At 37.9% G+C, this 16,976-nt stretch overlaps 1 protein-coding gene across 1 annotated transcript; it reads right to left on the bottom strand.

Annotated features, from left to right (window-relative positions):
* Positions 1–1,792: 1,792 nt before the first annotated feature.
* On the bottom strand, positions 1,793–16,651 carry gata2b (GATA binding protein 2b). The gene is made up of 6 exons (XM_084733362.1): positions 16,466–16,651; positions 15,820–16,233; positions 14,079–14,672; positions 11,182–11,327; positions 6,627–6,752; positions 1,793–4,561 (listed from the first exon to the last, which is right to left on the bottom strand). Exons 2-6 carry the CDS (start codon positions 16,043–16,045, stop codon positions 4,277–4,279), a joined length of 1,377 nt encoding a protein of 458 aa, XP_084589488.1. The 5' UTR covers positions 16,046–16,233; positions 16,466–16,651; the 3' UTR covers positions 1,793–4,276.
* Between the last annotated feature and the right edge of the window lie 325 nt (positions 16,652–16,976).

Here is a 16,976-nt window from a genome sequence, read left to right on the forward strand (position 1 = left end):
AAAAGTAACAAGGGAGTAATCAGGTTACATTACTTCAATACTGAGATACTTGGATTAGTTTACTCACTACATTTTTAACAGGGAATTGGTAACTGTATCGGAATACATTTTCCCTCCCAGGCCTGGCCACAACAGCTGCCAGATGTAACCAATGGAGATTTGCAACATAAATGAACTTCAGAAACAATAAACAGGATAAGTCGCAATGTCTCAGTTTAAACACTGTTATTTATTTAGAGCATTTTTTTAATTTAGAACATTACAATCAACCAGGTAGCTTTACAGTATGATAGATATAGAAATGTACATTTGTGGAGAAACTCAAAAAAGCTGCAATTCTAAATAATTTACACTTGATGCTGCCAATAAATCTGAGCCTGCATGTACCTGTGGAAGTTGTGGGATTTCAGAGGGTTAACATTTAGGCATAGAGCTGATTCCACTATCATTTAAAATTTTCTCATTTAAGCAAGTTACAGTCAATTTTGTAATGAAGTCTGTGTCTCTCAACACGTTGAATTTGTTTGCTAGTGGATCCTGATTTCTCCAATATGGTGACCCTGCAGATGCATAGTGGTGACATACAGCAACTGCCAGTGAGATACAGACAAGATGACGGTGAAGCTACCAAGAAAGGGATTTATTCATCTCGAATTATGCATAACGCTAGTGGATCATAACATGATGGATATGTAATTAATCTGCAGCTTCTCTGGTTCAAGATGACACAAAACTTTTCCATGGATGTCATTTTTCAAGCCATGACAAAGGCCAAAATGTGGCCTACAACAGACGAGGTGAGTCTTGTTTATAGCCTTGCAGCTCTTGGTGACCTACAGCCCATACCGGTCAGTTAAGAGGAGTGAGTAGTTGATATAAAATCAGTCAATGAAGTAAGTTTTTCAAGGTTTTTAAAAAATTGTGAATCACCGCAACCATGACAGGTCCTTGAGCATACAGTAACAAATCTACACAAAATACATTAGGCTGATGGGTCCAGTACTATGTGAGATTAGCTGTGGACAGAACACTCACATATGTACATTAACAACCCAACACATTATCTGATCATGATATAATTTACCCTGCATTATGACACAATGATAATGCTCCTTTGACCCTAAAGCGGACGTGATGTTCACTGTGATTAATGAACTTATTTCAAGATACTTTGTAGGTTTATTTTCATAACTGAAAGCAGTGACTCAAAGTCTGTAACTGCTTGAAAACTAGGAAAATCGCACTCAAAAATCTAAAACTTATGGAAGATGGATAGCAGTGATGTAAAATATACATAATTCATGTGTAAAAGGAAATATCTATATCACTGTAAGAATAGCATCATGTAACAGACTGATGGTGTGAAGGCCAATTTCATAAGACTGTTATCCAACAAGCAGATGCAACTGGTTAAGTAATTGTTGGAACATATGGTTCAGCCTGCACAGTTTCTGTCAACAGCACTAATCTGCACTGCTCAGTGAAGTAACCTGTTCATTAGAAAGTGGTCTCTTATGTCAACAAGGGTTAGAGCTGTATCTTGAATACACTGATACTCTACTGCAAAGGTTGTCCTCAAAGGAGAAGTTAGGGAGGAACTGTTGTCCAGCTCAAGGAGGTTTGATGAGTGTTTTAAAAGCATTCCCTGGTCAGAGACTTTTTTTTGATAGTTTAATAAATCTTCCCAAACCATAAAAGCAGTTTGGGAAGATGCTGTTAGATTTTTGTTTGTCTTGTCAAAGTTTCAATCTGTGGAGTCCGGAGGGAAATAAGTTTTCTCAGTCATCACTGATATGTTTACATGGTTTCTTTATTATCAACAGTATGCAATGTTCAGATGCAGATGTTCAGCGTTTTGTGACAAATAGCAAATAGTAAGCATGGATTCTCTGAGGCTGGCAGGATGTTTGACGTCTTGATCAAAAGTCATGGTATAGACAAGAGTGTAATAGAAGTTGTACTATACATAGTATTTCCCCTTTCTTTCAGCTGCAAAGATGTTTCTTACATGGTGACATTAACGCCGCCTGTGGAGCAGCTTTGTGAAGGTAAAGTTGCTGATACCCTCAAACTGTCAGAGGAATAGTCCGATAATTTGTAAAGTATTGTTCAAGTCTTTAATGCTGAGGTTTAGATGAAAAGATCGATACCATTCTCATGTCACTATGCTAAGTATGGAGTGACAGTTAGCAGGTTAGCTTAGCTTAGCACAACAACTGGAAACAGCTAGTCAGACTTCTTCCAAAGATAACAGATTTCTTGTCTGTTTCACCCATACAAATAACAAGTCTAGGACTCCAGGAAATAAGTGGAAGGAAGCTGATGCTTTTGGGATTTTGTTACTTTTTGACACAGCCCGGCAAGCCGGTGGTCTGTTTCCAGTCTTTATGCTAAGCTAAGCTAGCAAGCTGCTGACTGTAGCCTCATAGTTACCATACAGGCATGAGCGTGGTATCAATTGATCTTCTCATCTAAAGGCCTTTGCAAATCAAGTCTGTATTTTCCTGTGTATTTTGTGATGATTTTATTATTCTTTTTGTTGCAAAATTCACAATACAAGACTAAGCAGTAAGGATAATTTTGCAGGGTTAGGGTTAGTCCTAGTCCAGTCCTGGCTCTCATATTTTAGGATAGTTTGTCTGGGGTGAGTCTGCTCAGGGTAAGGTGGACACCTCATCTGTCTGTCGCTTCATCTCTCATTTCTTTTCTTGTTCATTCCTAGGCTGTCACCACTCTTTGCCCACATCTTGCATTTGGCTTCAAAGCTTGAGCTGAGCTAACCTCCCTCTCTGTCTCAACACTGAGCGGCTACACAGACAGAGATGGAGAGCAACTGCAGCTGTTCTCATCTTCTGTTTCATCTTCCTCTCATTTTCATCAAATGAGAAATAACGCAGAAAATTTAACCTGTTCTGAACTTTGGAACTTTGGACATACGTTGTTATCCACAACAATGTCATATAAGCTGGTATTTACTTTTACAAATAAACTTTAAACTAATTTAATGATGGACAAAAGTTTCTGAGTCAGTGTGTAAAGTGTATTGACACATGAGGTTGTAATTATTGTTACACATGCAACAAATTCAGACAAAATAAAACTGACTTGGTGTGCAAAGACCTTCACTCTCAACAAGAAAGCACATAAGTGTATGTCCCAAAATGTTCCTTAATAATATTCCTTTAATCTGTTGCTCCAGAGATAAATAGGGATGCATAGAAAGCTACAGAGCATTTGATGTACAGAAGATTAGATAGTTGTTATAATGTTACAAAGAAACAAATAGGTGTTAATGACATTGTAGCCTTTAATTGTGTTAAATGTTTAATGGTGTGTTAAAAAAAACAGACATTTTTATCTGTAAGACAATCTCATGTTTCTCAAGTTCAGCATGGTACCTTGTCCCTGTATGGCTCAGAGGACAGCACATATATGAATTTCTGTATCTGTTCTTATTATGAAGGCTTAAATATTGGATATTGAATAGAAGGAGCAGATGGGATAATGAACTTGATCTCTTTATTTCTTACGAGTATAAATGTTGACCAGCTCAGAGAAAGCGCTTCAGCTAAAAATATATTCATAACTGGGATAACAGTATCCATATTATGATTCAGGTGATATAGTAAAAGAAAACAAGGCAGTGAAAATAAATTATCTGAATAATAATAATAATTATAATAACAATAATTATAATAAACAGTGTCAAATTAGTACTCATAAACCTTTTTTTGTTTGCTTGTTTCTTTTGTGAAAATTTCTTTAAAATTGTCCACGAGAAAAAAACAAAACAACAACAACAAAAAAAAACAAATCCAGCATATTTTCATTAAATGTTGTGAAAAGGATTACTCTGTCTGGGACGTCCCCTTCACTCTCACACATTTACAATATTCACAGTTACTATAAACCTGTTCGGCACATACTGAACCACACCGCAGTCCATCAGGCTGTCAGTGGGGATAAAACTATGAGGTGCAACAACATTTTTGTGTTTACATGTGTGTGCCTGGCCGACAGGAAGCAGAATTATCTTCCTCCATCAAAATAGGTACCTATAGATAAGGAGTAAAAAGTGTCCGGTCCTCCCATGATACATCTGTTCTCCAACATACCGTCGGCATAATCAATCAAGAGACAATCAAAGACGAAGACACCACAGACTGCGTGTCTGTAACATTGTACACACTGTCCTCTAGTGAGACCCTCATCCCTGCTCATACAACCAGCTCAGGTTCCCCAGCGTTCATATATGTCAACCCCTGTCCTTGCGCTCTCAGCCCATGGCCGTCACCATGTTAGAGTGGTGTGGGTGCCCAAAGGAGGGGTGTATTGGGGTGGGCGTGGGAAGCATGTGTCCAGCATGGCTGAAAGGCGGCAAGTGGCCCATGGACATGTGTCCAGCAAGAGAGGCAGCGCTGAAGGTAGAGCTCTTGTCTTGCAGACATTTGGAAAACTCCTCGTAGCTGTCGCTGCACCGCTTGCTCTTTTTGGATTTGTTGGACATCTTTCTGTTGCGTGTCTGTATCCCCTCTTTTTTCATGGTCAGAGGTCGGTTCACCTATGAAGAGAGGGACAAGTGAGAAGGTGAGTGATCTGTTTGGAGGGAAAGATCAAACAGAAATTATGAATTTTAGGAAAATTTTATCATAGAATATCTATTCTATTGTTAAGTTTGGTAAGTCCTTAAATAAGTCCACACTATTAACATTAACTGTAGCAGTAACTGTAAGGGATCATTATGATCATCCACACTGATGGACGATAAAGTGGGGATAAACGGTGCCGCTCCAGCTGTTTCCTCAGCTTAGGAAAATGGAAATTGATGACTGTTACTGCTGTAACCAGGCAGATTTGGGTTCACAAAATTCTTCAAGCCTAGAAGAGGTGGGAGAATTCAACATTCTGCCTCAAGAATTTAAGTCTTTTGAAGACAAACTATATCCATACTTTGACGATCACCAGGTTACCATCAAATTGATGTTGACTCGTACCAAAGGGGACATCAGTAAGGACCAAACAAACTTCAGACACTCCATCAACACCAGACCATTTAGCAGTATTTCTCAGGTAAAATTAAGTCTTTATGGGTTATTTCAGCCTAATATTACATCACATAAGTGTACCCTGTAGGTTGGGGTGGATTTTGATTGGCTGTCAGTATTTCTATCGTTCAACAAATCTTTCTGAAAGTGATCAAAACAATATTGTTCAGCACTGTTATAGTTGTGATGTTCACACTTCAATTAGAATGATTTTAAAATTATATATTCACATTTATTCTTATGGCTATTGTTCTTGGAGTGGATCGCTGTTAAGACGAGCAATACATATATATGTATATATATATATATATATATATATATATATATATATATATATATATATATATATATATATATATATATATATATATACACACACACACACACATATATATATACATGTGTTAAAAAATTCTTCCCTACTCTCCCATCCTGTCTAAGGCATTCAGTCCCAAGCCCATTGGTTCCTACTAAGAATGTAAATCTTAAAAAAAAGAAAAAAATGATACAAGTGTTCAAGTGTATTTTGATTCTTTTAAAAAGTCTGAATAATTAAGCAAATAACAGCTGGGCACTGTAGACTGTAACAAACTTTACTCAAAGAATAGTAAATAGTTCATTTGTTGGGGACTATTTTCAGCTGCGAATCAATACACATTTTGTGTTCTAGTAGGTATTTCTGGCACAAGAACTGTGTATGTGGAATTATGTGGCTTTTTCATATGTTTTTAATAGTTTTTGGACAACAATGAAGTCCTAAAATGTACAGTTGTCAGGATTCTCAAAAGCCATGTTGTGATCTGACCTTAGATTTTAAGGTCACGGCTTGATTCAGTTTTCACTTTAAACGTTTTCTCAGTGCTCACAACTCTGCCATATGTCTTAATTTATAAAGATCAGCAGATCAAGTCTTTTATGTCCTGACAACTGTCATTTACCTTTTCAGATTCTTCTTTAATAAGATAAACAGATATGTATCACCCACGGAAACACTGAGCTAGCTGCTAGATAATTGTACTGAAGGTTTGGAGAAAGGGTCAGTCAAAGAATTCGAGACATCTCAGACTCTGGCAGTGAAAAGTTCAGCTGTGCTATGCTGTGTTGTCTTCAGAGTGTAGTTGATTTAGATTCATTTTCGATTTAGCTCATTTCAATCTATTTAGAATTTGTGACACCCCTACTAATAAGCTATATCAGGCTTTGGTTACACAGACTCTTCATAAGAAGAACATAGAATATCATCTGATTCAACATTTAAAAACATACGTCTCTATTTTGATGCCTCCAGTCTTAATGCTATTCATGAGGAGACTGGCCTTATGGCAGTCCCACTCAGCAACAGTCCCACCATTGTGACTCTCAAGGGGATTACGCCTACCATGGAAACAATAAAGCACAAAGAAAGAAAACACCAACGAGTCCAACAGTGTCTGAGGGTAAAACAACCCTCTCTCTCCTCTCCCTCTTTTCTGCTTCTCTTATCCCTCAACAATCAGTGTAACCTGCCTGCCTACTTCCCGTCTACTTGACCCTGCTGGTTTTGTACGGGCCCAACTTGCCGATCGGCAGTCAAAGACTTACGTTATGCAGTTTATAGTAGAGGCCACAGGCATTGCACACCGGGTCTCCATTTGCATTGCGCCGCCAGAGTGTGGTGGTGGTCGTCTGACAGTTAGCACAACAGGTGCCCGCTCGTCTGGCCGCAGACTGTGGGAAAATATGGATTGAGCTTTGATTAGAACTCGACAGCACAAACAGACACAGCACAGGTCAGTTTAAGGACACGTTTAAAAATATATGTCAGTGTTAGTTGAACTTTCTACTCTATTTGTTGAAAAGGTTTCATGACATTAGGGACTCGACTAACATTTGTTTCATTATTGATTAATGCCAGCTCTGTTACCAGCTAAACTCATCCAAGTGGTTGCTTTTTAACGTACGTATGCTTTGAACGATCTGGGGAATTGTGCACTTTGGGCATAAAATAATCTACAAAAAGATCTAAAATTAGACACATTTATAGTTAATGATGAATTTAAGGGAATCGTAAAGATTGTGGTGGAGGAGAAATATAGTCGTTTTTCTTGAGAAGCCACTATGTTTGAATTGCTGTTCTTGTTTTAATGTGGATTTTTCTATATCATGCCGTCTATTTTGTATTTATGTTGTCATTTTCTACAGCTGCTACCCTGGCCAGGTCTCTCTTGTTAAAGAATTTTTTTTTTATCTCAATAGGACTTCCTCATAAAAGAAAGGTGAAATAAAATAAAATAAAAATCCACAGATCATTTCCTCAATTAATAGATTGATGATTTGACTTATAAAATATAAACAATTGTGAAAAATGCCATTTATAAGCTCCCTGAGGCAGCAGTGACATTTGCAAATTTCTTGTCTTGACAGACCAACAGTTCAAAACCCTCCAAAATATTCAGTTTACTGTCATAGAAGAGCAAGAAAACCAGAAAACATTCACATTTGATGGACTGGAATAAGTAAATCTGTCATCTTGGGCTAAAAAAAAAATCATTTTCTGTCCAGTGAGAAGTTGATTAGTTAATTCCTCCTAACCGTAAAATCTGACAAGTTGATCTTACTCAAGGAAACCAATTGCCTTAAGGGTAAGTAAATATATTATTTGTCCTGAGTTATGTTTACTTTACTTAGTTTACTTTAATAAAGTAAGCATAACTTAAGACTAATCATTATACTGTAATATATAGTTAGAATATTTACTGACCTTTTTCAAATCAGTCAGTTTCGTATTTGTTAAAAGTGAGATCAATTTGTCAGATTTTACAGTGCAGTGTGTTAACAGCTGATTTCAAATGAAAATAGATACATATGTCACATGGGGGGATGTTAATTTGATACAATGTATCTGTTATTTCAAATGCTCAATTTACACACACACACACACACACACACACACACACACACACACACACACACAAACACACACTTTCAGCTACTGAAGGGTAGAATCAGTAGAATTTGTTCAAGGTGTTCATAAACACCCTGGAAAGATAGTTAATTGTTGAGTCTCATTCCCAGGACATGAAATACAGAAAATGATGAGTGATGGATTCTTCACACCTGACTATTTCATGCCTTTAACGAAGTCTTTTTCCACAACAGGAAATCCATATATCAATTTGCATGCTCAGGCAAAAATGCTCTCATAAATTTATCATCTAACAAAGCATGAATTCTTTTCTATAATTATCTTTTTCTATTAATACCTTGCAAACTAAGACTATGTTTGCCCTGTTGCATCAGCTTCCAAAACTTTCCCAATCTATTTTTTTTTTTTTTTTAAATGTTCCCTGCTCCCGTACTTTGTCTGTCCTGGCCGGAGAGTTTGACCAATCTGAAATGAGTCCTATAGTTAGTCAGGAGGCCACGGGAGGAAACAGGCGCTGGTCCCGCTGCTTTATCTGGACCGGTCAGATATCCGGAGAGGAAACAACTGGAGGACTGCTGCTGCTGCTGCTGAGCACCAGACTGCGGAGCGCAAAGAGCTCAGGCCGAGCCTCACGGAAACACCCAGTCCTGATAATATACGGCTCTATGCGCTATTATAGCGAAAAGACGCAGAAATACATGCTCGTATATTTTGTGCGAAGCAGACAGCTGTTTGCAGAAGAGGTCTCCAGGTCAGCACCAGAGATTCAGATCTGTTTGTCGCAGCGATGTGCGTCAACAAGATACAAACTCTCTCATCAGGTGAATAAAACATGCTCATTTTCTGAAACTGACCTTTATGGTTGACTCTAAATTATAATCAAAATATTCACAAAACAATATACTTTGGGATAAAGTAGGCCTTATAAAACTCGCTCACTTGCAGCCTTTTCTTGATTGAGTCTTGCGCATTTTCGTTGTGCGTTTGCCTATTAAAATAGCCTTAATGATGCTGTTTTCCTTTTGTGTGTATGTGACGTTTCGGTGAGGGCAGTTAAAAAAAAAAAAAAAAGTAGAAATAGAGACCAAATATGCTACTTTGCTTTTAGGTCTGTCCAGGGATCCTTCAAAATAAAACACTTTAAAATGATTTCCATAAGGCCTGGTTTAAAAGTCTAATGGCCCATTGTTAATTAGGCTACTACTGATTTAATGAGCAGTGTCTGTTGACTCTGCAAACACGTCTTCATTTCACCAGCTGCCTCCTGCTGCATCACACAACTGACTGGTGCACAGACCACACTGAGGCTGCACATATACGGCTTTATTTTGAAATAATTATGAGAATTGTCCTTTACTATTAAAAATGTCATTATCTGTGTTTAAAAAAAGCTTAAGGCAGAAGTTACTATTACCGTATTTCAAAGTTTGAATATCCTAAACCAGTTGTTCTCAAATAGAGGTCTGGGGACCCCCAGGGGTCCATGGCACACTGCCAGCAGTCTGTGAAAAGTTTTCAGATTAATTAATTTAAATTACCATTATTTATTTTTATTTTTTTTCAAAAAATCAAATTCACTTAATTCTAATCTAGCAATCTAAACATTTTCATAAATCTATATTTATATAGACCTTTCTCCTGCTCAAGCTGGAATCACCCACACATTAATCGTTAATGGTGCATACTGACTCTGAGTATTCTGTGTTGATGCAAATATTTTTGATACATGTCTAATATCTTTCAAATATATTTCTCCTGTGTTGCTCTTACTCATAACTAAATAGAAGTGTTAAAAAAAAGGCTTAGGACACACATTCATACATTAAGGGATTCCCGGTATATTTTCTATATTGAGAAAAAAAAATTAGGACACTTAAACCAGTTACATTACTCTGAAATGCATTTAAACTGTTGTGTTATTCTCTCTGTATTACTTATTTAAGCCATGTTTAAGCTTGTGGAAAAACGTAATGGGACCATAAAGTCATTTTTTAGATTTAGGCTATGTTAGTCTTTAGAGTCTTAGGGTCTTTGGTTGGTCTTAGGTGATCAGGGTGTAGATGTTAGACTGTAATACATGCACTTTTTCCAATTCTAGACAATGTGATAGTACACATATTTTAAATATAATTTGCTTAGTGTCTGGGCCCCTGTTTTTCACGCTCCAGATAGTTTATCAGGGTGTCCCATTTCACATTTATTCACCGTGTCTTACATGATTATACTTGTGTTGTAAATACAGTTAAACTTAAAGTGAACTAAGTAGGAATAATTATTTTATGTCAGTTATTATCTTTATTGGTTTGTTGGTTTGTTTTTAAGCTGTTGGCCATTTTAAAGGTCTTTTGGTCATTTTTAAAGGGTTTCTAGCACATTTGATGCTTGGATTTCAAATAGGTTTCACCCTTTAAAACTGCCCTAAAGTGGCACTGTATTTCTGTACAATGGCTCTTGTGTTTAAACTGTTTAAATGTTCCTGGTAGGGTGAGTGTGGCAGGACATTGGAGCTTCTTCCAGCAACAAGGATGGTTGAAGCAGGTCATGATGACTTTAACCAACTCCAAAGCTGCTTTTGTCCCTTTTACACAGAGACAGACTCTCACTATCCTTTGAAAGCCATGTTATCTCCTAAATGTCAGCTTTTAAAAACAGTCCTGTTTCCAGCTTTGAGACAAAGCATTTTCATGTAATCCAATTGCTTTTTAAAGGTTTATTATAGGCTAAGAAGCAGGAGTATTTTCCTCACCCAAAAAAGGAACACTTAATCCATCAGTTTATTTGAAAAACTCAAAATCACCACATTTGAAACACATGTTTCTTGCTAGATGGTGACCCTCTGCTTCCCACATGTCAAAATAAAAACAAATCTAGCCTGACAAATTAAAAAAAAACACACAGCAGCATTATGAGCTGTGTATAGTGTGAGTGCAGCCCTGCATGTGTTGTTATGAGAGATGAGGTTGTGGCCCTGCTATCAATGACAGTATCAGAAGTACCAGTAATAATGATAACAGAAACAACAACTCTGCTAACAGCCTGAGCTGAAGGAGCAAGAGGTGAGCTACAAACACAATTCCTGGAAACTGATTGGGAAAATATAACTTTCCTGGAATTGTACCTCCTCCACCCCCTCTCCCTCCACCTTACACTTCATTTACTGCCACCTACACACACACACACACACACACGTCACTACCCCCCCTCTCTGTTATATACACTGATGAGACTCACCAGCCTGCGTTTGGGTTTGATGAGTGGTCTGTTCTGGCCGTTCATCTTGTGGTACAGCCCACAGGCGTTGCACAGGTAGTGTCCGGTGCTGTCACGTCTCCACAGAGGCGTAGAGGTAGCTCCACAGTTTACACACTCACGGCCCTCTGATAAAGAACACAGTGACATTTTTCAAATTTCGAGCTGGAATGCAAATCCCTTTTACTTTTTGATCCGTGATGATCGTGTATGTGGTCACCAAACTGCAAAATCTATACCTATGCTGGCACTTGTAGGGGTGTAACAATTCCCCACATTAATGATTTGCTTCAGATGTCGATTTTTGAGCCACGGTTCGATTCATACCTCTGTTTTTTGTTTGTTTTGGTTTTTGGGGTGGTCAATAAGAACAACAAGGAAAAACCTGGGGGTTTTATCAAATCACCTACAATTTAGAATATCAAGAACACTAAATAACACTATGACAGTATATTAACTGTACGGAATAATTTTAGGGCTGCAACTAATGATTATTTTCATTATCAATTAATCTGCTGATCATTTTCTCATTTAATCGATTAGTTGTTTAGTCCATAAAATGTCAGAAAATGGTAAAAATGTTGATCACTGTTTCCCAAAACCTCTTGTTTTCTACACAACCCCAAAGTATTCAGTTTACTGTCATAGAGGAGTAAAGCAACCAGAAAAAAATCACATTTGAAAGGCTGAAATCAGAGAATTTGGTTATTTTTGCTTTAAAAAAAATCTAAATGATTAATCAACTATCAAAAAATATAATCAGTAGCAGTTAATTAGAGCAGAAATGATTAGTTGCAGCTCTAATTAACTTCATACAAATTAACTAAATAGACAAAAATAAATAAATAAACTTTGCTGAGGACAATATAACCAGTCTAGAAAAAAATAAAAAACACTTTCCTTAAGACCAGTATATACATTGCCTAAGGTGGGAGGGTTGCGACACAGAAGACGGGAATCACGATTTAGGACTGTTTCAGTTGGTTTGAGAATCGTTACACCCTCACTACTCTTCTAAATTAATTTTGTGCACTTGACTGAATTTTTTTTTTCTATTGTGCTTTAAGCAATACCATTTCCACAAAGAACACATTTTATTATATATAAATTTGCATGTTGCATTTAACTTTTTTACCTGACGGACTTTTTTACCTTTTTTACCGGACAAACTCTGTTTGTGAGAGTAAAGACAAAGAGTGTCTGCGTGTAGCATGCAGGAACACAAAGAGACCTGAGACAGCTGTGCATTAGCAGAAGCACAAACGCACAATGGATAAAAGCTAAAGAAGAGTTTCTTGAACAATCAGTGTGGATCACTCCTACAAAATAAATGCCCTGTTAAACAGCATAATAATGATGACTATATATGTTATTTTGTAACACCAGAGCCATTAAATAAACAACCATTAAAATACAATATTTAGGTCAGTGCTATATGTTTAAAAAAAACAACAACAACAATCAGTGTCATATGTCATGTAACCTGTAATTGTAGTAAAGTCATTTGCAGTTAAGATGTCATCTCTTATTTCATAAGAGCAAGTCACTCAGTAGTGAGTTTAGGTCACCTTTCACTGTATCCCTGTTAATAAAGTGGTTGAACACAATCAGGGAGTCTCCTGCTCTGTAATCAAATAACAATCAGGACAGTGTATTACTGTCTTATGTAACAGAGAAGCGACTCGTAGCCTAAATACTGAGGTTTTTGGCTCTGTGCACCCTGCAGATCTTCCTTTCACACCTCTGGGCTGGATCCAGTTCACTGTACTGCTGCTGCTGCTGCAGCCAGATCAGGCGTAATTACAGAGTCACGGTTAACAAAGAAGATTATCAAAGTCGCTTTGTGTTGAAAGAGCAGGCTCAGGCCGTTAAAAGCATTTATTTAAGAAAAAAATACTGGTATTATTTATTATCATTCTGATACAATTTGCTTAATTATAAAGAAGCCTGATGATGCTCAAATCACAGCATGCACATTATATCAGGCTGGGTGCATTTATGGTCATACAGAGTTAATAATAAGACATTAGTTACATTTGGAATATATTGCTATTACTTATTGGCATGTTATAATGGTTGTTTTACTTATTTTTGTATTACCCATTGTTTTTATCTTAATCTCCATGATTTTGTTGTTTGCTCTGTTGACCTGATTTTCTTTGTGTGTAAAGCACTTTGGTCAGCTGTTTTCAATGTGCTTTAGAAATCTATTTGAATTGGAATTGCATTGAATTTGGAATATATTAAATGGCTTTTGCACGATTTTTATCATTTTAAATGTAAATGTTTCAATATAACAGGAGAATATCCTTTCCGACAGTCAAAAAACATTTCTTCTTAAGGTTTTTGTTTTTATTGGTAAATGTTGCTCCTTAAAATAATTAAGATGCTTTTTTTTAATTTGTATTATTTTATAGGCTTATTAAGAATTGTGTGATAATAATCTTATAGATCTGCTTTATGTCAGCAAAGCTTCATAAACGAATTGGATTTTAACAATTGTTTTGTGTACGTTATGTAATAAGTGAAATAATAATCTTATAGATATATCAAGAGTAGTATATGAATTAGAAACGTGGCATTTAAAAACACAGTGCAAACGCTGCAAAGCTGCACTCTAAGGAGGAAAAACTCATACTTGTGTCAAAGAATAATAAATATTATCTACAGAAGAGTGCCACGGGACATTTTTAAAATGTATTAAGTTACATTATAAAAGACTGAGAGTATATCTTTATTTTTAGTTAAACTGTCGCTGACTCTCACTATGATAAGATCGCTATGTAAACTCACAGACAGCTTCTAAATCACAATATTGCTCGAATATTTCCACATTTATTTAGTATTACTTTGAGTTTGTGTTTCCCTGGTGCACTCACCGGTGCAGGAGCGTGTCTTGCCCTTGTTCTTGGTGCTGAAGCTGGGTGAAGCTCCCAGCAGGCTGCCCGGGTGAAACAGACTGCTGCCGTACTCATGCGCCGCTGGCAGCGAGTAGGTGGGATAAGTCGGGATGGGGTGGTGGGTGGAGGGCGTCTGAGCGCTCATGGAGGCCAGGCTGCTCCTCAGCGGACTGGAGCCCTCCATCTTCATGCCCTCCGGTAACGACACCTGGTATTTGATAGATTCCTTCTCGTCCATTCTGGTGGCGGAGCTGGAGGGAGACACGGCTCCCGGGTCTGGAGATACGTCCTTTGGCGGTGTCGGAGGGAAAGTGTAGAGGTGCGGGCTGGAGTGGGACGGCGGTGTTAACGAGGACGCGGAGACCGTGTTTGAGTTGCTGCTGCACGGGTAGACCGCGGAGAGGCCGCCCGGTGAGGCTGAGCCGTGGTGGTGCAGGCTGGGCTTGCTGAAGGGGCTGACGGCCCAGGCGTTGTGGTGGTGAGCCGACAGGGCTGCTTTCCCCCCGTCCAGCCATGAGATCCCCGGGCTGTGGAGGAGGTGAGGCCGGCAGACCTGAGTCCCCGTCAGGCGAGCTAAGAGATGACATAAAAACAGATTAAAAAAAAATAAAAAAAAATTGGACAATTGACGATGGTAATGGACTCGTTACTCCTAATGCTGATGTTGCCGCCACTGTTGTATTTTTGTTTTGTTTTTTGTTCTTCTGCCATGTTACATGTTAAGTGTATTTGAGTGCCTTTTAAAGCGCTACGGAAATTAAATGTATTACTGTTATCTTTATTTTGATGGTAAGATGGTTCTGAATTTGGTGTTTCATGTGGCAACAAGTTTGGATACAAAATAACCCAGACTTGTTGATTCACTGGACACACTCCCCCTGATTTAAACGTGTAAACAAAGTAACCTGAATCCACAAAAGTAAAACAAATTAAATTAGTATTTCCTGCACTAAACTATACGTTCACAAAAACATTCATTTCAGCCGTTCTCTCTCTCTCCTTAATCTCATGATTTTTTTTTAAACTTGCGTGAACTTAAATTTAAAATTATTAATGGAATGGAGTTGAATTTAGTGATTTTAAGCAAAATAGTAAAAAATATATAAAACTTAATGTGAATAGTGAGATGAAGTGCAAGGTTATTCTATCGTATTTTATCCGTAAAGTAGCCTTTAAATTAAAAAACAGGTACATGTAATTTATACCTCCACGACAGTGATGATTTTTGACTGTTAGTGCCATTGAACTTCTGCATTTAAAAAAAATGTAGGTTAATGCAAAAAATGTGACTGCTAACAAGCACAGCGGTGTGTTTATGCATTAAGCAAGAAAATAATTCACATTTTAATTAACGTTTTAAACAGCAGAAACTGTCAAATGCACTTTTGTTTTTTAATATAAATTCAAATTAAGGTGACTTTATTGGCATGGCTTAACACTCTATACTGCCAAAGCAAGCGTTTAGACATTGAAATGCTAAAAATACTACGAAAACATGAAGATATATTATAACATAGGCAGTACTTAACAATAATATAACTCTGATTGTGTTCAAATAGATTTAATGACCATCATTATGAAATTATAAAAACAACTAAACCACGAAGGAAATCGTTTTCAGTAAAGGAAAAATAGCGATATATACTTTATTTTTTCTGTGCAGTCAGTTATGACTTTCTGACTTTCATATAGATATATAGAAGTTGTCGATTCGTCTTACCGTGCGCTTGGCTGTAGGACACTCTGGCCCGGGCGGAGTTGTGGTAGTACGGGTTTCCCTGTGAGTCCAGATGATTAAAGAAAACATCCACCTCATCCGGAGGCAGCAGCTGCGCCGAGGGCTCCATGTAGTTGTGGCCCAGGCCGGGGTGGTGTGAGTCCGGGTGTTGTCCGTTCAGCACGGCGTGGTGGTGCATCCAGCGGGGCTGATCAGCCGCCACATCCATCTCTGTGTCTCTCTGTAGCGCGCAATACAGAGTCAAGGAATACTATCCAGGGAGAGGACACTAAAATACTTGTCCTTTACGAGATCTTCACTGTGTCCATTTACAGAAGAGTGTTTTTTTTTTTTTTTAATCTCTCACTTAAATTCCTCTCTGCTCCTGGAGATCGAGTCGAGTTTGACACTGGAAACCTGCAACAAGCAAACATCAGATGTTAATATTTTAAAAAGCGGTGGTGTTGTGCATCAGCTCTCTAAACACGCAGCTCCTGTCAGTGCAACTTAAAGAAAATCATCTCCACCTACCAAAATTTACTACAACAGCACTCTCCTCACCACTCATCTGCAGCACAACATGCATATTCACCCATAACTCTCGATAAGATGCTTTACTCAATATGACAATACGATAAACACGTCGTACCTCTGCCAGTATTATTTTCTCCACGGCGTCCAATCAGCTCACGTCTCTTTTGGAAAGTGTCCCTTGTCCCTCGGTATCTGCTGCAGGTCCTCTCCGGTTAGTTCTCGGCTGGTGTTTGTCAGAGTAAACTCCGTCCACCGGGACTTAAAGCAACACGTCTAACTGTGGCTGACAGCGCGGGGCCAGGCTTGTCAAGCGACTCATAGGCGGAGTCTCCATTAAAGCTTTGACTCAGCCAATTACACAGCACCTCCACAAAACCTCAGAGGCGGTTCTCCACACCAGAAAATCACAAAGATATAAAAAATAATATTCATATAGACAGATAAAGTCTGGCTGCTATATTATGACTTTGTTTTGGGATTTAATGTTTCATCGCTGATGCACTATTCCCCCAAATAAGTTAAGTAGATTTAATTTTATTTATGTACTGCCAAATAATAACAGAAATGATCTCGGGGCACTTTCAATAATATTATTTGCAGAAAACCAGCAATCCCCACCATGGACA

The sequence above is a fragment of the Lutjanus erythropterus genome, chromosome 2 (genome assembly GCF_056507025.1).
Source record: "Lutjanus erythropterus isolate fLutEry1 chromosome 2, fLutEry1.hap2, whole genome shotgun sequence".
In the NCBI taxonomy this organism is placed as follows: domain Eukaryota; kingdom Metazoa; phylum Chordata; class Actinopteri; order Lutjaniformes; family Lutjanidae; genus Lutjanus; species Lutjanus erythropterus.

Bases quoted from the DNA above. Each gene is read 5' to 3' on its own strand.
- gata2b (XM_084733362.1), bottom strand. From the start codon at position 16,045: ATGGATGTGGCGGCTGATCAGCCCCGCTGGATGCACCACCACGCCGTG. The intron at 11,328-14,078 runs GTGAGTGCACCA...GTTCTTTATCAG, and splicing joins CAAGACACGCTCCTGCACCG to AGGGCCGTGAGTGTGTAAAC. The intron at 6,753-11,181 runs GTGAGTCTCATC...ATTTTCCCACAG, and splicing joins TCAAACCCAAACGCAGGCTG to TCTGCGGCCAGACGAGCGGG.